Source organism: Parambassis ranga, chromosome 13, assembly GCF_900634625.1.
Source record: "Parambassis ranga chromosome 13, fParRan2.1, whole genome shotgun sequence".
Taxonomy (NCBI): Eukaryota; Metazoa; Chordata; class Actinopteri; family Ambassidae; genus Parambassis; species Parambassis ranga.
Genome location: NC_041033.1, coordinates 13910173 through 13934617, shown reverse-complemented (window position 1 = coordinate 13934617; position 24445 = coordinate 13910173). Strand labels below are relative to the sequence as shown.

The window sequence follows — 24445 nt, the reverse complement described above, 5'->3', positions numbered from 1 at the left end:
GGGGAAGAATGGCAACCATGCCGTTTGTCAGCGAAGGGAAATGTGTGAGTGTGGAGTGGGATTTCCTACAAGGACTACTGGCCAAGCCTCCCACCCTGCCTTGGTGAGAGAAGACACACACACACACACACACACACACACACACACACACACACACACACACACACACACACACACACACACCACAGAGAGGATACTGTATAAGCCTACATGCATGTCCATGAATTAATCTCTGCAAGGTGAAATCTATGCATTAACACCCTTGCACACACTGTCAGCCTGAAGAAGAGTTTCCTGTCAATGAAACACTATCCAGAAGACATAAGTCTGTTGCTCCTCAGTGTTACATATAACCTGCATTGTTGCTCACCTGCCAATCTTGTCAGCACTGTGAATCCCCTCCCCTTAGTGGGAGATTAAGTAAATTTGGCTGGAATTATTAATGGGCAGTCATTTACAGGCGGATATAAAAACTAAGCAGAATCAATGTGTGTGTATTGATTGTTCTTGGTGGCTGGGGTCGAGGCAGTATAATAATGAGATGTTACAGAGGCTGGCAGCATGAGTCCACACACACTCACAGAAAGACACGCTGATTTCACTTGCTAGAGACTAACAGGGAGAAATACAACAGCTGCGTCAGCTGATTAAGATATAAACATATGTACACACACTATGTGCAGCTCCTTTCTTTGTTCTTCTGTGTATACATACACGCACACACAGACACACCACTGGTGGTCTTTCTTCTCATGAAAATCAGCAACACACACACACACACACACAGGGGAGAACACTTGCACCCATGCACACACACACACTTTATTCCAGCGCAGCACCGACACAAATTGTGAAGTGGCTGTGACAACATAATTCCACCACTCAGGCCCCATTGAGGAGAGTCAATACCCAGTCACAGAGACAGGCTACCTGAGCCCCGGCCCCCCTCTGTCACTCTGCCCCTCCCTCTCTTATTGATCCCTCAATCACGGCTTCAGCTCACTAGCCTGGGACCAGATGAGAGAGGGAGGGAGAGGGAGAGATGGTGGGAGCAAGAAAGTGAGAGATAGGCAGCGTGAGATTGTGTGTATGTGTTCACATATGGATTTTGGAGCAAATGGCATTATTAGGACTGTGCTCTGCCAGATAAAAGAAGGGAGTTTGTCTGTAATTACTAGGCCAATCTGCAAGAGATGGGTCAGAATGGAGATTGTTTCACTTGAATTGCAGGAGCCATTACCATCACATGTATTTATGAAATGAGTTTTCTGGATTGATACTGAGGTCCTTTATACAGAGCATGAATCAACAGGTAGCCAGTAAATGTGCATTAAGTGATACCCCTTACCAGCTTCTCCCATCTTACACACTGCTGATTCAGATTATATTTTCTACCCTACTGATCTTTTCTCTTTTGCCTGCATTTATCAGTTTCTTCATTTTACTTCTATCTGTTCCCTCTTTACACTACACTTTCCCCTTGTCTTTTATGCTTTTAATACCCCCTCCCCTCCTTTCTTTCCACCTCTCAGTCTCCAGAACCTGCGTAAAGAGAAATCTCGCAATGCAGCCCGTTCTCGGCGGGGGAAGGAGAATTTTGAGTTCTTTGAGCTGGCTAAGATGCTGCCGCTGCCTGGGGCCATCACCAGCCAGCTAGACAAGGCGTCGGTCATCAGGCTGACCATTAGCTACCTGCACATGCGCACCTTTGCCAGCCAGGGGGACCCACCCTGGAGCCCTCTGCTGGAGGGAGACAACAACTGTGGCAAAGGTAAGCAAGATGGAAACAACTACACAACAACAAAGCTGTTTGTTCACCTGCCGAGAACGGGTAAATTTTGAACAAAAAACAAAATCATTTTTGTTTTCACCATGCACCATTTGTGCAAATGTCACATTTGGTGTTTGCTTTAACACAATAAACACAAAACCCTTCCATTTATTTTAAACAACCTTTTTTATTTGAGCCAGGACTCTGCTCAAAATTTACCTCAGATGAAGGACACTTGGTTTCATGACCTTGTAGTGTTTTAAAAAATATTAAAGTTTTTTTTTTCTGGATTTTTGGAATTGTTTTATCTCTTCACAAATGTCAGCTTTTGTTGACAGCAGCGTGCAAGTATGCAGAATCAAATAAATCATGGTTGTGATGGATCATTTTCCTCTGATGATTCCTACATTTCAGCCCATAAGAAAATTATATAGCAGCGATAAATATGCTGACGTGTTGCCAAAGGATACAAACCACCGAAATCCACGTTTCAGCTCACATTTCTCTTTCAATCAAAAGCAGTCCTCAGCAGTCTGACCTGCCCACATACTCCCGCCCACAGAGACACCCCATGCCACAAAAATTCTCCTCAGACCAGGACATTTATCGGTTCTCCTATCAGTGATCATAATTACTGCTGCTGTATATGTGAGCACATGCTCTTTCACAAGCCTGTAAACACGTGTTATATGTGCATATAACCATCCAAAGATTTTCTATAGGCTTGTGTGAGCATGAATATAATTTACGTGTTGTGTGTGTGTGTGTGTGTGTGTGTGTGTGTGTGTGTGTGTGTGTGTGTGAAAGAGAGAGAGAGAGATAAAGAGGGAGGCAGATGATACACAAAGAGGGAGGAAACTATTGGTGCAATTTGTAATTACAGAAATTAACTACATAACGAGGACAGTGTAATTATACAGCCCGTCTAATTGCTACTATTACTGAGGGGAAACGATGCAGCTACAGTACAATTAGATGTGTGTGTTTGTGTGTGCCTGTGTTCATGCCTGTCCCTAACTAATTTGAGGAAATGTGAGCAAAATACAGTCAATGTAATAGCATGTTACTGTGTGACAGCATGTGGCATGCTTATCCACAAAATGTATCTTACATTAATGCTTACTTATACAGGTTTTCAGAGTTTCTTTGCTGATGGATATTCTATGTAAATATGACATCAAAATAATACTTTAAGTAATGCCAAAACACACAATTATTACTCAAGTGGAGGTATAGATACAGGGGTTCTAAAATAGTTTGAATTATAAAAGTACAAAATAACTACTCTAAAAAAACATTTAAGGGTAAAACTAGGTGGGAGTCACATCACTATAGCGACTGTGTATTGAGTGCCATAAACAAATGTTTCAGTGGAAGATATGATGACCAGCTGTACGCCTAAATATTATTAGGCATGTTTTTAAACACACTGTCTTTGAATGTAAAAGCATTCCCAAGCTTAGCTGCTTAAGTAGCATGAATCTGTGAGGACTAGGAACAAAATTGAACTGAAACACTGGAGTAGCCTTCCTGTACTTTACAACAAAGATAGAAAATGTTAATATGCTACTGCGGGCCAACGACGATCGACAGAATACAATAATACAGCTTACTTCGACATGCTTTTTTAAATTGGATGGCGAGTTATGAAACGCCATGACTTCTTGGCGATTAGGCAGACAAAGCGTGCAAAGCATTCGGAAACTGTTGTTTTTTCAATCCAAGACTTCAAACAGCTCTTCCAGGTATGGCCAAGGATGCAGTAAGAGGGCTGGTTGGTTTTCCTCTCGCTACCGACCTCCTCGCTGCCAGTGCTTCCCGACATTTTGTTTGGTATTTCAGGACATATTCTATCATCAGTTCTAACACTGAACTGCATGTGAGCGCGTCCTTCTTGTTTCTAGGCCTGTTAATTTGTCACGTGCAAAGAAGATGTATCACGTGCAAACCAATAGGATGTCTGAATGGAATATGTTGTTACTCCTTATTGAATTGTGTCTATCTGGATGGTGCTACAGTTTGGGCGCTTTTTTTAAACTGAGAGAATTCTAAAATAGGCCTAAATGAAAGGAAACACGAGTAACAATACATTTGTGTAAAAATGTAACAAACAGAACAACAAAGTAAAAAGTAGGCAGAAAAATAAATAAGCCAATAATCCTACTTGAGTAAGGTAACAAAGTATTTGTACCTCATTTCCACTGAATACTTTTCCTAGAACCCTTGAAGGGACATGTCATTAATTTTTCACATAAAGGTCAGTTTAGTTGTTATGTAGAAAAAACATAAGTAAAGACATATTTTGGGCTTACAAGAAGCCTGAGATGTTGACATTTATTTGCCATAGCTTCTCTAATGCCTAAATAAGTGTGAATGTTTTTGAGCCATAATAACAACTGAAAGTTTGTGTTTTTTGGTCTCTTGTGAAACATACATTTATTTAACGCTCAATAACTTCTCAAGTAAACATCAGAGAACTTTACTCAGTGCTTTAATCTCAAGGAGACAGTTGTCTCATTAAATTTATAGGCTTAAAATGCCCAATTTTCTTGACCTTCTTATTTTATATGTTTTTCCACAGCAAACCTGCAAATCCACCCGCAGATTTCACTTCTTTAATAGACACAAATAAAAGGAGCTGTTGGACGATACCTTTATTGATAACACAGGAGTAGCACTTTTGCCCCAACCTTGGGGCAGTGTAGAAAGGAATTAAAGATAGATTTAAAGCCATGATAACAACTATAGGATCATTAATCTCACCAAAATATGCTGCTCAGAGGATTTACCTGCATCAGACATACACAGTCCGCTGTAATCTAAAGTCATAGTGTCTGAAAATATGTATTGTTGTTGCTGAAACCATTCAGATCCATCAATATCTAATCATCCATGCTGCGCAGCACATTGTGAATGTCTGAGTGATATCCATACACTACCACTCTTACACACAGCCACAGCCTTGACTGTATTCTACGTGTATGGAATTGTTTTGCCTCGGTGTTCCAGGCTTTTCTTGGCCTTGATAGAAAATACCTGCTGTTTAGAATTGTGTGTTCGCTGGTAGTCATTCTGTCCTGCGTATGAACTGTAAGTGCGGTAGAAAGACAAATGTTAGGTATGCTGTTTACAGTACAATGAGAAGCACTTCCTGTACAAATGTGAACAATAGCAGTAAATATATAGAGTACTGCAGCAGTGTGTGAAGGTCACAGACATTGCGAGGCACTCAAACAAGCTGAACTGCTACAGACGGACTAAATGACTTTTAACATTTTGCCCACCGATATCTTAAGTATTTTATTAAATGCTTGGAGAATTTTACAAGCCGGTCACACAGCCTCTGCAGGACCAACACTGAAAATGCAATGCTAATTTGGACATCAGTTTGAACAAGTCTACCCACAATGCATTGGCAGGGTTTTAAGTGTGATGCATGACTTTAATTCCGTTAGTGGAATGTGGTCAGAGATCCGGCTGAAAGCGAGAGGAGGCCAAAGAGGAGGGGAAAGGGACAAATGCAGAAGGAATAAAGACCGAAAGAGGGGAGGATGGAGGAAGGAGAGGAGTGTGAGGAAAAAGGGGGGGGTGTTGCATTCCTCCACATTCCCTCTTGTCCAGAGGGTTTTTGGATGGGCGAGGGCCAGCGAAGAGGGAAGGAAGGTGGAGGGTGGAGGAGAGGAGAGGGATGGAGGGAAGGGGAGGGGCCGGAGTGGCTTTTGTCTGCTTCCCACGTTTCAAAGCCAGTCTTGAAAAATGAATAGACAGAGGAAAATCAATTGCATGACCTTCACAGAGAGAAAGAGAGAGAGAGAGATTGAGAGAGCAGGAAAGGGGGGAAAGAAGGAGGAGAGAGACAGATTATGGAAGGAAGGAGCAAACGAAAAGGAAAGGCTGAAGGCAGGAAAAGTAAAATGACCCATGATGTACATCCCCGCTTGGTGTGTGTATATACCTATTTGCACAGCACATTCAAGGACTATTTGAAATCATGTATATTTCAAAACCTCTATATTGAGTAAATTTTGCTTTGGGGGACAGTTCTGTCCCGATTTCCCTGCCTTCTTTCATGCTCTGTGAAAAGATAAGTCTGATTTATTTTAACTGGAGTCTTTCCTTAGCTTTTTAATCGTGTGTGATGCGATTTTACTCACCACACTAATTGCTTAGATCTCTGAGCAACAATAGCTCCACTAAAAAAGAGAAACACAATCAATCAAACAAGCTGGGAGAGCATTACCTAAACCCAAAAGTGTGCACATCGACACATGGACAAGAAGAAAAGTTGCTTTGTCCATCAGTGTTGCTCAGGGTTTGTACAGCGAGTTGTGTTCTACTACACTGCTATAATGAAGTTAGTTAAAAGTCAATTTTACCTGTCACACCTCTGACCACACCCAACAGTGACATCACACTGCACCCATAAACCAATGAATAACTTGGCCAGTATTAGATTTTTGATGTAATTATTAATTATTAATAAACGAGAAAGACAGTAATCACATATTATTACCTAGTGAGTAATAGAGGTCTTACTTTTTTATGTCTGGTTTTTGAGCCTCAGTTAACATCGTTAAGGTACAGAAGCTTAAGATGTTGATGAAGATTCTCAGTCATCCTGGTCATCATACGTAGAGAAGATTGAAGCAAGGCGTCTGGACTTGTAGAGTTTTCTTGAGAACTGATGAAGCTGCTTGGATGAGCAGCGAAACGTCTTCAAGAAAACTCTACAAGTCCAGACGCCTTGCTTCAATCTTCTCTACAGAAGCTTAAGAGATTTATACATTTTATTGTATGACTACATTTATATGTCGTAGAAAATGTGGTCAAATGATAAAACAGAGGTTGCTTGGGGACTTTAGTTTTGTAGGAGAATTAAGTGTGCTAGTGCTGGTAGTAATTGAGGTCATTTGGCCACGGTGCACTTTGTTTATTGCATAAAATTAGCTTTTTACTTGTGGTGATTGTATTTAGCCTTCAGAAATGATAAAAGTGGTTGTAATTTGTAAAGATTATCTTGCTAAACAAACACAAACTTGTGTTTTGTTCTTATATGCTGCCAGTGTTGGCATTATGTACCTGTGATACCAAACATGTTTATGATCAATTATGTACACCATACTAGTTTAACTTTGCGAGTGCAATTGTATCATAATCAAAAGTAGATTAATCTTTTAAAATCTCCAGTGTAAAGTCCATGTTCCCACAGTTTGTGCATCTTAACCTTTAACAGGTGCAACATGGCAGCTGGAGAACCCCTCAGTCTTTTACAAGGTACAGTACAATGACAACTCACTGCCAGCAACAGGGCCAGCTGAAGTGTTTTACTGTCTCGGCTAGTGAGGTCAAACACACCTCTCTCTCCTCCCCCGCGCTGGTGACATTGACTTTCATACTGCCTCCGCTCGCTGCCTCTGTCTCTCGTCTCCTTTTTTTTCTCACCTCTCTTTTGTCTCCCCCCCACCTCTTGACGATCTCCCTGTGTCTGCCTCCCCTCTAATTCACAGCGTTTAAAGCAGCCGGGGCTTTTAAGGGAAGTTAATTGCACTCAAATTATGTTCGACCGCAAAAGGAGCAAGGGAGTGATGGAGAAGAGACGGAGCGATAGAGGAAAGATAGAGGGGAAAAAAAGACGGGATGGATGTCACAGTGAGAAGATAATTGTGCCAGAGAAGGACGCTGCGATTAGGGTCACTCTTTCTCTCACTGTCTGCCGAACACCCAAAACGTCACATTTGGATGATAGTAAACAACTTGGCATGTGATCGGGCTCTTGTTTTAAAAGGGTGAAACCCTGGCAGCTGAGCCAAACTTGAGAGACAAAGACGAATGAGAGGACTGAGAGAGGAGGTTTAGAGACAGAAAGGGGGGGTTCACTGCGTCCGTTATCTGTTTGGTTCCCATGGTAACATCCTAACCTGGTTAAAAAGGTTGACACTGTGGGGGTGGAAAGGAAGACAGTATGTGAGAATGTAGGGTGGTGTATGTGGCCGTGTGCAGCCATTACTTGTGGACTTAACTGGGACTAAATTATGTATTAGATAGAGGCATAATGAAAATCATTCAAATTTTTCATTCAATCATTCAAATCTTTTCTTCTTGTGGAGCGCTGGGGAGACCCAGAGAATTGACCTACGAGTCAGACTATAATTAACGTGTCCGATCGCGCTCTGTCCCATTCTGTCTCTTATTCCCACAATGAAATTAAACCTCACAGCAGAGTCCTGGGAAGCTTATGAAGTGGAAGTGTGACCGAATGAAGCCCTATCAGAGACCTCACACACACAGCTGTACATCCACAGATGTATTCATATGGCATGCATCCACAGCAGTAAACACATTTTCTTGGATTTATGCCCCCCATGTTAACATTGTTCTCAATAGATGCAATTGCTGAGATCTGGGAGCAACAAAGATAGAAGAAAGTCAGACAGAGCAGGGAATGAGTCACCAGGCAGTCACACAGCTTTTAAATAAGCTAACAGTCCATCCAGACTTATCCAGACTTGCCAGACCACTTTATTTGACTTGTAATTTGGTATTTAATCCCCTTTTACCAGCACTTCAGTTAGATCAGTAGTTGGATCCATGGTACATTAAATTTTAATCTGACAGAGTACCATCACTTTACTTCTCAGTGCCAGTACTTTCTACTTAATGTCAGTTTGTGGCAAAATGGTTCAGATTTCAGCTTAAACAGACACCTGTGTTAGATGTTGATGAAGGTTCTCAGTCATCTAGGTCACTTTTCATTCATAAGCTTTAACCAGGCCAATTGGACTTATTAGATTTTGTCAGTTCTGAGTGAGCTGATGAAGCTGCTTGGGAAGCAATAAAACATCTTCAAGTCCAGCTGCCCTGCTTCAAGCTTAAAAATAGAGCCATAGAGTATCAGTAAAGATCTTCAAATTAGTATGCTGAAAAGGGTTAGCTCCATAATCTATAAAATAGATTACCAAAAAAAAGGGAGCTGTACCACCAACCATTATCCTCCATTTTTCTTACTACAGCAGAAATGTAAAATGAATAAAGCAATAAACAAGTTAATAAATTACGTTGGTGGTGGCAATTTTTTAGTGACAATATCATTGTGACTTCATTACTGAGAATTTTACCAGAGGAGAGCCAACATTTTAAAAGCTTGCATTTCTTTAGCTAAGGACGGTGATGTTGCTACACTGCTCTTTTGTTATCACACATCTCACCTTCTGACTGCATGTTTCTTGTCCCTTATGACATTGTTCTATTGATTGTGTTGTATTCCCAGGCTTCTGTAGGACAATGTTATTATTCCTCGACTGTGGGCCAAATCTATAAAAAAAGGACACTCATTAGAAATGTGTTATTTATAATTAGACAAGATATGATCAAAGTGATAATATTTAAGGGTACACACAGAATAGTACAAAACCTTAACTCTTCCACACACACATACACAGAAGTAGGGGTTCACAGCACCACTACAGAAGGAGCTTTGTTCTCAGGGTGAGATACCAACACTGCTGTGAGACTCACTCTCTTCACATGTGTGCACGCACACAGACACATATATATACACACACACACACACCAGGTCCAGTGTTTTGGTTTCTTGGCCGCCCTATTGTACCATGGCAGTCTTTAATAAATGGTCCTCTGTGTATTAGTGTGTGTGCATGCGTGTGTGTGTGTGTGTGTTTGGGTGTGCCTCATCTGTCAGCCCTGCTGGCCTCATGTCACATCCAGCCTTTCCTTTGCCCCACTGACACTACTCAGCACAACTGATCACCCGCCATCACCTTCCTTCCTCCAGGGATCTGTGCAATGAAACCCAGGTCTCACCCACACACACACACACACACACACACACACCCAAGTATTTTCACCTGTGGCATACGCAAACAAATATCAAGGTGTGTGCGCCGCTTTTGATTCATTCTCCTATGGTCATGATGGGGGTTGCTTCCTCCAGACTCCTCAGTGCTGTGGCTCTACCGCTGCCCCACAAGGGAGCCTGACAGGCAGGCAGAGAGCGAGATGGGCTCCCCATCCCCCTTCAGGCAGCAACTGACTAGGCTGAAGGGTCCCAGCACCAGACCCCCTTTCATAGCCCTGAATGGACTTGCCTTATTTATATTCACACTCTGTCACACAGGGGGACCCCAATCTCACAATGCCACTGTGGCTTTGTCCGGCAACTCTGTATTTATGTGTGTGTGTGTGAGAGCGAGAGAGTGAGAATTTGTATGTGTGTGCACGGGGGTATTTGTGTTGTTTAATCAGAGGGCATGTTGCTGCTGTGTAGTCCGTGCATGAGAATTCATCCTGTGTGTATCCCTGAAGTGCGTGTGTGTGTGTGTAACTCTAATGGAATGCCTCCCTATTCACCAAACTCACATCACAAGCAGGCAGCTGGGCAGTATATATATATACGTGTGTGTGTGTGTGTGATTGTATATATGTGTGTGAGTGTTCGACCCTCCCTCTGTGTTCAGTTGTAACCCAGAGCAGCGCTTTCATTTTCCTGTCATAACGTGTATTGATTTCCCTCAGCCTTGCAGCGACACACACACACACACACACACACAGATATCCGATGATCCTTAAAGTCACACACACAGACTCACACACATGCACACATTCATATGCTCTTATACACATCTTCTGTACACACACACACATAGTTTGTCTCTGCCGGATAGGGAACATTGTGTTCAAATGCAGCCCTGTTGGAGTGAGATTAGTTCTCACATATGGTCTCGACTTTTGCAATCACACACTCGCAGGTGCATACACACACCGTCACACACTCTTTCTGACATAAAACAGTAAATACGCCTGATTGCTAAATTAATCTTCCACGTCACTGCAGCCCCCCCCCCCCCACGCCCCGCGTTTGCTTGAGAAAGTGATCACTCCCACCCTCCTTAGTGTTTTCTCATTTTCCCTATACCCTCTCTGCTGCTCTCGCACCTATCCTCACCCTCCTCCCCACCTCCCCTCCTCCTAACCACCTCCAACTCTATTTGTATTGTAATTGCCTTGGTAAACAGCACCACTTTGGCACTGAAGCAGCTCTGATAGCTTGTGTTTGGGATGCATTAAGAGTGGTGATGCAGACACTTTGTGTGTGTGTGTGTTTGTGTGTTTGTTTGTGTGTCTGGCGGAGATGGAGAAGTGTGCGTCACACAGCACCCCTCCTTATGCCCATTTTTTTTTCAAACACGGTTGATTTTTCTTTTATCACACATAATTGGTTCGAGTTTCACTTTTCATTTCAATGCAGATTGAAAGACATCACAGCCATTCAGTGTTATTATAAAACCACACTGTTTACAGATCTGTTTCTATAATTGCTTATATGTCTAATCTGTAACAACACAGACTGAACTGCAGATTTTCCTAAGATTTAATTCCTGAAGTTGTAAATATTAACAGAGTTCAAATACGCATCTTCTCTTGGAATACTTCTACCTTATGCAGTGATATTATAAACACTCTCTCATTAACTTTGCAGAAGGATAGTACTTCCATATTTATACATTTTGGGCAGATGCTGTGTAAAATCTGTACCTAAATAAACGATGCCAAGGTTAACCAGGAATGTTGAAACTAAAATTTAAAATCTGATCATTTCTGTTAAATTATTAACTTGAGGGTTTTACTTTTATTATTGGGTTCTTTATAGAGCATCTTTTCACATATTAAAAACAGGTTTTATCATTAAAATATCAACTAGTGATAGTGTTGATGTCAGTCCATACCTGAAGCGTGTTTTTCTCTGTTTCTCTCCGCAGTTAGACGATCATCTCATTCTCTGGCCACTGACATGTTTGAGCAGCACCTAGGAGCACACCTTCTGCAGGTAAGGACCACAGAGCCCCACACTTTCCTCCCTTTTCTGTAATCATTATGATGATATCAACATTAGTTATATAGTTTATATATTTTTTTTCAATCCACATTTTTAGTCATTATAAGCATATTTTTAAGTCCTGTCCTGCAAAATTTCAAGTTTATGCTTAAATTCTGTCGTTCTGTGAACGAAAAGAGTAATCACACAATATGCCTGTACAAACTATGGCAAACTTATAAATCTGACAGCTTTAACATTTTCTGGCTATGATGTCATTTTTAAAACGAAACCATGTCAACGGTTCCAGAGCGTTACATTTACATCTCTTTGAACAGATTTGTAGTTTTTGTTTTTTCAGATAATTGCAAAAGCACATTTGTCTTGTTTGTCTTTGTCGTGCTGTAGTTTGTAGTTTGTTCCTATGTGCGATCGCAAAGTCTTTCCCCCTGGACTTATATCTTTTCAGGCAAACTCATAAGCACATTCACATACACACACACACACATCATAAAGCTCAAATACTTTGGACAATGTTGTTGCCTGCCAAAGAATGCCTCCCTCTTGCACTGACAGATGAATGGAGCCTGAGGGGTATTCTGTGGCAGGAGGGCTGCAGGGGTGACGAAATGCAGGATGTAGAGACAAAGAGTCAGAGGAAGTGCAAAGAAGGTGCAGATTTTACTTTTGGAGAAGTGGTGGTGGGGGCGGGAAGGAGTGAAGCAGAAGAAACAGGTAGGACTGAGACAGGGTAGAGTAGGAATTTATAAATGAGTAGGCTGTGGTAAAACAAAGAAACATTACATATGTCTGCTCTCCTCCGGCATTTTAAAAGAGGAACGGAGGCTTAGGGAACAGCGTTGATAGAAATCAAATTAACGCTCCAGAAAAACTGTATGATTCCTCCCTCCCAGCCGTCCTCCTGCTGTAATAGCCTGATAATTGCACTTTAGTTCTCCGACATTCAGGCGGCTGGTTTCTCCTCGCCACGACACACGACGCCCCACACCCCGGCCACACATTTGCATACTGGATGTGTCAGCTGCATAAATTACCACTGCCACTTTAAGCACTGGGCCGCCAAAATAGCAATCATTTTTCTAGAGGAAAGTGGCCCTGGTCTGTGCAGCACATGTGTGTATTGGGCTGAGGCTGTGTCGACGCACTCCCGGATGCTTGTTATGACGATTAATATTATTCTCTGAAGGAGTCCCCTCTAATGGGCTGGCTGTATACCTTTCACTTCTCATTAGAATCACTGCAGGATGTAATGACTCCAGTTCTATCTGTGTCTGCATCTGCTCCTGTGTGTGTTTATAGTTAGCCAGAGATCCAGGATGAAGCTTTGACTCATAGTTTATTACAGTTGATTGAAACAGCCCTGGTCTATAAGCTCTGTTTCTCATGTCTCTTTGCCCAATTTGTTTATGTGTCTTTGGTAATGCAGGTCTTGCTCACAGCTGTTGTGTGTAGTGACAGCTTGCATCTATGGGAGTTGTTTCATGCCTGTTCACATTTATGTGTGTCTGTGTGTGTGTGTGTGTGTGTGTGTGTGTGTGTCTGTGTGTGTCTGTGTGAGTGCTCTTGTGAATTGAGATAAGAGGCCGAGGGGTGACGGGTTGTTTGTTCTCTAGCTCATTGTAATTTGTTCGATACACACTAATTGCTCTAATTTGTCTGTCTTGTTTCTGTTTGCCTTTTTGTTTGTGTGTGCTAATGTGTGTGTGTCTGTGTGTGTGTTGTGTGCACAGTCTCTAGATGGCTTTGTGTTTGTGGTCAGTCAGGAGGGACGCTTCCTTTACATCTCAGAGACAGTTTCTATCTACCTGGGACTCTCACAGGTAAGACGACCTCCTCTTGCTCTCAGTCTCACACACATCAGAATAATCCTTTGTATACAAGTGCATTTGCACACACGTGCCTGTCTCTTGCTTAGGCTTTCATATCCTCTCCCAGGAGTGTGTGTTTGTGTGTGAGTGTGAATATCTTTGACTGCACACTTTGCGCTCATCTCTGGAGTGCAACTCTCACAGGGGCAATGCTACTCTCTCTCTCTTTCTGTCCACCTCTCTCTACCATCCTCTCTCCCTCTCCAGGTGCTCACCTCTGTTGATTGCCTGTGGCCTCTTGTACTGTGAATGTTAAGTCCTGCCATTTTGCCCAGATGCATAAATAATAACAGTAATTACTGGCCCAGCAATCAAAGTGTCGCCCCAGCGCGCAGGGGCTGTCTAGGGGAACAAATCGATAGGCATCTTAAAAGCCACATTGATTGTAGGGAGGGGGAAAAACACCAAGGGGGATGGGAAGATAGATAGAGACAGTCGGAGAGAGAAAGAGAGGGGGAGGAAAGGAGGAGAGGTGTGATAAGAGAGAGCAAGAAGAACAGAGAGAAAATGAGGGAACTTAGTGCAACAATAAGAGAAGTAATTGAGTGTTTGTTTAAACATCTAAGTTTTCTGTGATTGAGGACAATTGTTGGCAGAATTAAAGCATCTTAGGTATTTTTTTTCTCACCTGCTGTATCAACACTAAAGTCATTGGCAGATGTTTAATCCCTTGCCTGTACAGTCCGTGAAGCAACTTATTTCTGCAGATACAACTATACTTTACACTTGATTAAAAATAGAAAAAACAACACACACAAACATCAAGCTCTTTTTTTCTTTTCTTTTTTGCACGTTTATCAGCAAACGCTTTGTTTTTAACACTGGAGTTGTTGCAGATATACAGTTTTTTTTTAAACATGGTTTTAAAAAAAGGCTTTAACTTCATCCAGCTGCCAGCAGTCTGCCCTAATATTTCCTGTGTTGTCATGTTTGACGTCACATATATAGTGGTGACTGTTTTATACCTTGTACCTCAATTATTACTGATGTGTTGCTTAAATGAAAGCAGATATTGTGGCAATGAAATAAAGACTAAAAGAGAAGCACAAAAAAATGTTCAACAGGCCGTCAAATTTCCATCACTCCCTGCGACTACTTTTGACCCAGGAGAGGTGTGATCATACCCTTTCCCACTGAAAAAAGCCAGATGTTAGTGTGTTGTTTGTTCTAGCATGAAACAGGTTTTATTTCCACTCTTCTGGCACCTCTGCTGCTAGATTCTCCAACTATTTGACATTTCAGCTACCAGTTCCATTCATTTACATTCAGTCAGCACTCAATTATTCTTAACTTGGCTCCGAGTTTAATGAGAATTAAGTCAAAAAAAATTGTATGTACTCCACATGCTGATTTTGGTACAAAAGTCTTTCAATCTAAAATGACTATAATACATTATGTAGTTTACTTGTCAAGGTTGTGCTTCCTTGCTAAACCAGAGCTCTTGGTAAGTGCACAGATGTGCACAGGTGGTTTGACCTCTATTCCCCTTTTGGATTTTTACACAGGATCAGTTCATGTGCATTTTCATATAGAAAGTGGATTCCTGCTATTGCCATACCTGTGAAATGGGTTTTAAATTGTTATTATGCAACTGAGCCAAACAAGTGACGAGCTGTGTCTGGACACACACTGAGGTCACAAGCATGCACAATTTGTCTTGAGTTCACAATGCGTGTTCCATTGCTATGCAAGCAACTACACTTATGTCCAAACAAGACATCTTCTCCACAAAGGGTGTTTCTACAGTGTTTCTTTAGCTACAATGCAAAGCAGACAGTTTTTTTGCCTTTTATCCCCTAACTTGTGTAGTTGGACATGTACTTCTTTACAGCTGTTACCACAGGTGACAGTGATCTCCTTACATGCACATAAGAAAAGGACAGGAGAGGAGTTAGTTAGACATGCTTTGGAGTTTTGTTTTGTTTTTATTTCTGAGTCATGAGCACACTTGCTTATACAGATTAAATGGGTAAAGGCAAAAAAAAGTTGAGATAATCAGGCAACAATAAGAGTGGAGGCAGCTGAGACAGACCAAAAAAGGGAGAACCATAGAAAAGCAGACAGACAATTACAAGAAAGAAAATAAAGAGGAATGGGGGGAGAAAGAGAGACAGTGGTAAAGAGGAGAAAGAGAGTCTGAGTGTGTAAATAGAGTTTAAATGTGCAGTAGGAATGAAATTCGCCTTGGGATTGCCTAGGTAAACAAGACAGCCGCGGCTTTGGTGGAGATGCTAATAAAACAGAGCTGTTCTTATCAGCTGAGCAGATGGCCTAACCCATCACATCTACTCAAACAGGGCCTAAGCCATCAGCATTCTAATGAAATTATTTATGATCGAAGATTACGTCCAAAACCTTGAACATACAACGCTGCGTTTACCTTCCTGAAAAGATGAGAGCAGGCGGGGACATAGAAGGTTTATGATGAGAAAAGAGACAGCCAGAATGGGCAGATATACTGAGTTTGGAGATATATGAGAGGAAGTATATAGTGTGTTTATGGCCAGCGAAAAAAACATACAAAAAGAGAGAAAGGGAAGGTGGGGGGGGAGAGAGGACAAAAACACTTAGATGTTGGCGAGTGGTGGCTGGACACAGGGGAGAGGGGGAAGGACAGACAAACAAACGATGTTTTGAGTGAAAAAAAGTATAACTGGTGGTTTGTTTTAGAGGGCATGTCGCCCCCGTGGACCGCCCCTGCCCTGCATCTTCTGTCCCCCTGTCTGACCCCTCTGCCCTGGCTTACACCCTGGGCCACTCCCCTGACAGTGGGGCTGCTTATCCGGCTTAGCCCAGGTCAGGCACCTTGACCAAGGGCACGGCCCGCCGCCCGCTCCCCTGGTGCCTGCAGGTATCATTTTGTCTCTCGCTGGGTCTCCAGGCCAGAAGAACGAGGATAAACCTGGGAATGCCATGTAGCGAGTAAAGGAAGGGGGTGAGAGGAGGCAAGGGAAAGAGACAAAGGATAGAGATGATGAGGGGTTGGAGGGAGGAGACATGGAAAGGATGGAGAAGTAAGGAGTAAAGGGCTGAGAGGAGAAGAAAAAGGGATAAATGGGGTAAAGAGAAGGGAGGAAGGATGGTAGATTGAGGGAGGAGAGAATTGATCTGCGAATGGTTAGTATGCAGCCCCCGCTCCCCCTCCCTCCTCTCCCCATCTCCCCCTCCTTCCCTCTCTCTTCTCCCATCAGTCAGTGAGGGCTGAGGGCTGAGAGTATGTTGTGGACCACTGCCCGGATGCCTCATACATATTAAAGCCCCCTGCTATTATTTATATCATGTCTCTCCTTCCCCTGCTCGCTGCCCCCCATCCCCACCACACCACCACCACCACCACCACCACCATACATACATGCACGTGCATATCTGCACACACACACACACACACAGGTTCGCACAGATGCAACTGACAGACAACTACTCACACAAACAATGACACACAATGACACACGAAGACATAAAAACAGAGTCTGGTCACATACACAGAGAAACAGGCGTGCCGTGTGCTTGCATACGCACAAACACACACACACACACACACACTTTGAGAGATTTGAATGATCTCAGTCTCTCCTCACGTCTCCCTCCGCGCCACATTCTATACCTGTTTTTATTTCTGAGCCTGACTCATCCTCTCAATCGCTGCGTCTCTTTCTCATCTTCTCATTTCTGTCTGATCTTTTTTCAATCCCTCCCTCCTGCCTGTGATGGAGTGATATTATTCGGATAGGTCTTAAGCCCAGTAAAGCCCATAAGGACCTGTTTGTCTCTCTACCTTGTTTTCCAATACCATAGGGCCAGGGGATTGTGTCTCTTTCAGATGGCTGGTCCAGTATTCTGAGAGGAGGTAAATTTAGTCCTTGTTTGAAAATGACAACCTGCCATGGAGAAGGATTACTGATCGTGAAATTCACCTTAACCACAGCCAGACAGACGGACATGTAGACTGATAGATCACTCTTCACAGTCAGTTATAACAAATGCTCAAAGTGAGGTTTAATCAGAGTTTAAGAAGTAAACCCTGTCAGTTTGTCAAATTTCCAGCTGCTTAATGCGTAGATGCATCTTAGTTTTAAAACATTAATGAATGTATTAGTTTTGATGTCAAAATCAAAAGAGATGCGGCAGAAAAGTAATTACACTGCGGATGTTATATCTGCTCAGTGAAGATGGATCAGAAAAAACCACTTAATTTCACTGTTGTGAAGCTTTAATGCATCATATTTTGATGGTCTTAAACAGCATGGAGATCTGATAGCATTTAAGCTAAAACAGTGAAATATGTCCTGTCCGGCTCCACAGACACCACCCTCACCTGTGCTACTTTCACTACAGTGTTTCCCCACAGGTGGGGGTGTTGGCAGGTGCAACAGGATAGTGTAACTCAGGTTGTATAATGTAACAACAATTTACAGATATTGAATAAAACATCAGCCAAACATCAAAATGTAGCAGCCTTCAGATGCACGTCAGCAATAATGGTAGTAATAAAGAGATGATGAAAATAAGAAATCTGTTATACTATATTAAAAAATATATAAATAATAAAGCATACTTAACAAACAGTCTTCAGTTAAAAAGTATACAGCATAACATAATGTAGTTAGTATCATACTTCCTTTCAAGAGGCCATAACTCCCAGTGTTAGACCTCAGCCACAGCTTTTGGGAGTGGATATCAGACCAATCCAAATTTCTGGAGCTAGCGTGCATGACTGTCAGTTATAATTACATCAGTTATGTGATTTTGGGTATGTAGTCTTTCCAACTATGTATCTCCTAGTTTTTCTAACATAGCCTCACACTTTTAATTTTGTCATTCTGAACTTCTGTTATACATGTCATAAATTTGATTGAATCAAATTTGTGTAATACCTCTCTACATCTCAACAAATAGAATAATATATAGAGTGGTGAAGCTGGTCAACAGAAAGTTGCCTGAACACATATTCAAACTGGTACATAGGTCAGAGTAGGGAATTACTTTCACATGATTTGGTTGAAGCACAGTTTGTCACCCCATCAAAGTATTTAGTATTACAGGTGGCATAATTCCAAAAGAAGGACATGTCCCAAAAAATGACACCCTGTGACCCTAAACCCTCCCTCACCCGATGGGATTTCCTCCCCCTCCAAAATCTCTGTTCATTCATCATCAATCGCTCTCATTCCTGTGCTCCCGCCTTCCCTGTTCCCCTTCTTCCTCTCCCTGGCTGTGATGTCCTTGAGGGCCTGCTGAAGCTCCCATAAAGCCTGCAGTAAATGGCTCTAATCCGGTAATAAATGGCTGTGTCCTACAGACAAGGGTGTGAGGCTGCTGCAGCCACGGCTTTATCAGATGGAATGGTGTTGGCACACACACACACACACACACATATATACACACACGTTCACAGATGTAATAGAAGCTGCATATATGTGTGTGTGTAAACATGCATCCTTACACCCCTTACTTTTCACATATGCACACACGCGCGTGCGCGGCCTCATTTATACAGCTTCTGATGAAATCACACCTCCGATTGTGCTGCCTTTATGGATGCTATGCAAGAGCAGCACCATTATTACCTTTAAATGATTAGAGATGCGACTATGATGCATTATGATGATAGAATCATATAGAGCTGTATGAGCTGTTGCACTGCCTGCTGGGATAGACTGTAACTGAATGAAGGAGCTGGGAGGGACACGGGGAATAAAAAGAATAGTAATGTGACCTTTGGAGATAGTCGGAGTTCACCTGTTTTTAATCAGCAAATACAATTGATTTTTATCTCCCCTGGTTTTATTTGTGTAGCACTGTAGTGACTTGGTCCTCAGAGACTGGTTTTAAATGTATGTGTGTGTGAGTCTTGGGAAGGGGGTTTAGTGGTGGTGGGGTTTCTTATAACCTCCACATTCCTTGTTGAGTTGTAACCCAGAGCGGCGCTTTCATTTTCCTGTCATAACGTATATTGATTTTTCAGTATGTGTGTGTGTGTGTAGTAATTTGTGCGAAAAGCGCCTGGCTTTCATCTGTGTATGTGCTTCTCCTCAGGTGGAGCTCACCGGCAGCAGCGTGTTTGACTACATCCACCCGGCGGACCACGTTGAGATGGCAGAGCGACTAGGAATCAGGCCTCATCTGCGGGCCGAGGCCGGCTGCCACACAGGCCCCGAGAGCGCCTCCAGCTCTGCGTCCACCTCCTCCCTGGCTGGTACCCCTGAACCTGGTACCATTAAACTGTCTATTCATAAGGGAGAGAATGAACACAAAACATATAAGCTTATACATTATTTATATTTTCCTCTCCCATCCTCTGCAGCTCCATCTAGTCCTCATTCTCCTGCAGATGATCCTCCTGACCGTGGCTTCTTCATCCGCATGAAGTCCACACTCACCAAACGAGGTCTGCACGTGAAGTCCTCTGGATACAAGGTACAGAGGAAACACTTTTAAAGACGTGTCTTGTGCTCTGCATACTTTAATTCACCTGCTTGTTCTTGGGATTGTAAAATAACAAGCAGAGCCTCCCTGTCACTTTGTTTTGTGCTGCCATTGTTTCATAGCACTGTCAGGTTGGTCGTTTTCTGTATGTTTTACGGCTGTGACCTTATTTCACACTGAACCACTGCACATAACAGTTTACTGCGCTCGCTGCTGTTACACCAGAGCTGCAGCTCTAACTCTGTATTCTGTATAAATCTCGTGCTGTTTTTAATGTTATTCTCCTCACTTCAAATTTCAGGTGATTATTTTTGTCATCTTCTTGCAAACTGGCTCAGTGTGTAATGAATGAACATTGTGCCTGTCAGGTAATCCACGTGACGGGACGAATCCGCTGCCGTCCTGCACTCGTTCCAGGCTCCACACGCTCAGTGCGTCGTCCAATGGGTTTGGTTGCACTGGCGCACACTCTGCCGCCATCCACGCTTAATGAAGTCCGCATGGAGAGCCACATGTTTGTCCTCCGGGTGAACATGGATCTACAGGTCACATATTGTGAGAACAGGTATGAGTGTCTTCTTTTGTTTTTTTGTTTAAAGTTGAAAAGACACACGTTTCGTTTTAACTGATGCTTTTTTTCAGGATCTCTGAGTATATGGATCTGACCCCAGCAGAGGTGGTGGGACACACCTGTTACCATTTCATCCATGTAGAAGACCTGGAAAACCTCCGGCAGAGCCACGAGGACTGTAAGTCACATCCATATGCATGTAGTATATAAAATTCATCCCCACTCATATTATTCTCCATACTATCTGAATATGGGGGTGAGGAGCGCCTGTTGAAACCTCACTCTGTCCTGTTGTAATAGGCGCCCTCTGCTGCCACCACTGTGAACTGTCAAACTAAAAACATGCTTCTTTTCTGCCTCTTCTGCCTCAGTGCTGAGGAAGGGCCAGGTAGTGACGGGTTACTATCGCTGGCTCCAGAGGAGAGGAGGCTACTTGTGGATCCAGTCCACTGCCACCGTCTCCATCAACCACAAAGCCCCCCATGAACGCAACGTCATATGGGTTAACTATGTACTAAGGTCAGCACGCCGCAGCCCGTTCTCCTGGAGCACCAATACGAGCCCAGTTTATATATGCAGGCACCCCACTGTGTACAGAGATCCTTTGAAGGGATAGATGATGAAATGTAGGGGGATTATTGGGATAGTGAGTTTCATTGCTTCCTACATGTGAGGATACTTACAAAACAGTGACATCAAAGCAAAGTGCTTTACCACTGCCTATTAAATTTAATAGTTATTTAAAAGTTTTATATACATATCAAAAGGCCAAAATTCGAAGATGATTCCAAAATATTAAGTTTTAAAGATTTTAATCTGAAGAATAGACACTTCTGACAGTTTCTCCAGTTAGTAGGAACACACAGCAAGTTCTTACATTTTTTTTTCAGTGTCACTAAAAATAACTTTCTCACTCCGCTATGAAATGTTTATATTAACTTTAAATTGTCAACCTTTATCTATTTTTTGTGTTGTTATAGTATTAATTAGCACAAGTACAATCATTTTATTATTGCTAAATTAGAAAACAAGACTTTATAAGAAAGCTTTAAAACTCCTCAACTGATGTTATAAAAACATTTAAGTTTTGAAGAAAAAATGTGTCAAAATTTGAAACAATGTCTTTAACCATAAGTAGAATTACAGTAAAAATGCCATTCAGATACTTTTTTGTTTCATTGGCTCTATCTTCTGTAGTACCTGTAAATATAAATCTCCATTTAAGTGCAGCATCGCCTTTGTTTAGGGCTTTATATATCAACCACACACATCTTGAATACACACAGAACAAAATGTGCGCACACCACCAGTCAGACAAAAACAAGAGGCTGCATTTCAATGCTAATTGGACTGAAGCTATATAATTACAACAAATGGATGTCAGAATTTTGGGGCTGAATGGTGTTTTAGTTAATTAGTGCTGTAATTACAAGAGCTCATTAACTTCTCCAACAGCCTCCTCCTTGTCTGAGCTTAACTATGTATAGGTGGGCTGCTGAGTGGGGCTTAGCGTGTGTGTGTTGTTCATGGTAGGGTGGGGTCCGCTTGTGTGTCTGTTCGCATGTGTATGTGTTTTAAGGGAAAGATTGTTAGGTGGAGGTTAGAGGGGTGTGAGGCAGTTTGGCTATTGGAGGTTGTCATTAGGCTGATTATATGTTGTTTCCATCTCTTAAGTATTCACTCAAACCATCACAGCACTGGTGTTGTTTTTAAAGTGGCTGTAAGTGGTAGATGATCATTTGTGCATACGTCCACCTCCTCTCACACCTTTTTTCCATTTTCACATCCAGTCGAACAGAGTTGCCCGACACTCCTCTGGATCTGCTGCAGCTACCAGAGAGCATAAGAGCAGAGCGGCTTCGAGTGAGCTCGTCCCCCACCGACAGCTCCCCGCAGGCCCGAGGTGCAGCGCTTCACACCTTCATACCTCCTGATAACGTCCGCTGACACACATAAACACGTTCATGTAGCTCTTCTGTTCATAAAAATGTCTTCTCCTCCGCAGGCTCACAGCCGCTGAAGAGCTCAGTGGGGAAAAGTGACCCTGACACTAAAGGCAGAGAGAAATTCACCACCTCTGCCATCCAATCAGAGGACAGGAGGAAGCGCCTGCTGAGGTCCGACCCTGAGGGCGCCCCTCCCGAAAGCCGTCGCAGACTGGAGGAGCTCCGTCACGCAGAGGAAAGTGTGTCAGCCTCTTCTGATTTGGCGAGCGAAAGCGAGGGGGAGGAGGAGGAAGAGACGGAGTGGAACCAGGGGGGAGACAGCGACAGACTGAAGCAGGAGGACAGCGGGGGAGGAGGTAAACAGAACAGAGGAGACACTGCGACCACTGGGGAGAGAGGCGGGAGGGTGCACAACGGCAGGGCTGTGATCCAGCAGCTGAAGAGTGTGGTGGCCCCGTCTCCTGTATCTGGCAGTCCCAGTATCAAGACTGAACATGAAGCCCTGACCACTGGTGGGCGCTGGGGGTCACACACACAGACCTCCACCCCACACACGCACGCCACCCAGCCCTCACATGCGCACACACCCTCCAGCAGCCTCAATGGTGACAGCCCAACCACCCCAATTCCTGATTCTTCTTCCAGCAGTGAAGCCCCACCGAAAGGCTTGTTCACACCACCTTCCCCAGCTCTGTCCCCCGCCATGTCTGTGTCATCCCCACTGCCACGCGAGGAGAGGGGGGCTGTGTCGGGTGTGGTCAGTCGGAGCAGCGGTGGTAGCGGCGGGGCAGGTAATGTTCCTGACTTTGACCTGCTCCAGAGACTGGCAGCAGGCGGTGCAGCAGGACGGGTCCTCTTCCATCCCCTTGCTCTTGGCCCGCAGGGCCCGCAGAGCCTCTACGCTCCAAGCACGATCCGCTACGCTCCACCTGAGCTGCCCCCCTCCCACCACCACAGCACAGGACACAGTGATGGCCTGCAGCTACGCTCGGACCACCACAAGGGACCCCCGCCGGCCTTCTTCCCCCACCTACAGCGGCTGGCCGGCCTGCCACCCTTCAGTGGTTTCTCCCCGTCTGACAGCCCCTTCTCCTCCGGCCTGCCCTTCTGTATGAACGGACTGAGGGGGGCTGCAGGCACAGAGGAGGACTGAGCCTCAGAAGAGGTGGAGGAGGAGGTGAGAAGAGAAAAATGAAGGAACGGAGTGACAGGACAGAAAGAGACATTGAAAAGGGCAGGAGAGACAGAAGTGGCAGGACATTAAGCCTCTAAGGACATTACTAATTGGACAATGAGCTGAATAACTGCAATCTAAAGTGTGTGACAAGTCGCTGCCATCGGAATCTGTGGCGTCGGTCCATTGTGGGCGGCTGACAGCGACTCTCAGAGAAAACGGGAAACTTTTGACTGGTTGTCCCTCAAGACTGTTCGTCTCTGCAACAATAATGAACTCTGCTCTGTGTCTTTCTCTAGATGACTGTGTTGATTTATGTGTCTCTTCCACTCAGAGAAGCCATATTGTATATACAGACAAAACCATAAAGACCCTCAGCTCACATCCTCGTTATTGTCACTCCAATTAACCCAATTAACCCTAAAAAAACCAGTAGAAAGAGACGGACTGTTGTCTGTAGGACTGAAAGACTTTGGAATATGAATTTTTATTATTGCAGTATTACACAAATCATCTCTTACAAGTGAGAATGTGATTAGAGGGTTTCCCCTGAAAATAGACCGAGACGGCCCTCTGGTGTTTTTGTATTGAGACTCAAAATAAATAATGACTCAAAAAAAGTATTCATCAGTCAGCCATAACTAAAGCACACTGTTGGGACAAAAACATATGAATGATATAGTCCCAGACATTCCATTATATATAAGGGAATAAAATGCAATGCAGACAGGATGGTAATCTGTTTTAAGTTGTCGAGTATTAATTATAGTATATTCTGTATGATGCTGCAGTTGTGTTTGTGTATGAAAGCCATATTCTTGTTTTTTTTTCTTGTT

The 24445-nt window shown here is 43.3% G+C and overlaps 1 protein-coding gene across 1 annotated transcript; it reads left to right on the top strand.

Annotated features, from left to right (window-relative positions):
* On the top strand, nucleotides 1–23826 carry npas1 (neuronal PAS domain protein 1). Its single transcript, XM_028419888.1, has 12 exons — nucleotides 1–103; nucleotides 1533–1771; nucleotides 11548–11615; nucleotides 13355–13444; nucleotides 19529–19703; nucleotides 19797–19909; nucleotides 20287–20483; nucleotides 20561–20667; nucleotides 20861–21008; nucleotides 22280–22393; nucleotides 22487–23187; nucleotides 23227–23826. The coding sequence occupies exons 1-12, from the start codon at nucleotides 9–11 to the stop codon at nucleotides 23586–23588; spliced, it is 2409 nt and encodes an 802-aa protein (XP_028275689.1). The 5' UTR covers nucleotides 1–8; the 3' UTR covers nucleotides 23589–23826.
* The last annotated feature ends 619 nt before the right edge of the window (nucleotides 23827–24445 follow it).

Bases quoted from the DNA above. Each gene is read 5' to 3' on its own strand.
- npas1 (XM_028419888.1), top strand. From the start codon at position 9: ATGGCAACCATGCCGTTTGTCAGCGAAGGGAAATGTGTGAGTGTGGAG. The intron at 19,704-19,796 runs GTACCATTAAAC...CATCCTCTGCAG, and splicing joins GGCTGGTACCCCTGAACCTG to CTCCATCTAGTCCTCATTCT. The intron at 19,910-20,286 runs GTACAGAGGAAA...TGTGCCTGTCAG, and splicing joins TGAAGTCCTCTGGATACAAG to GTAATCCACGTGACGGGACG.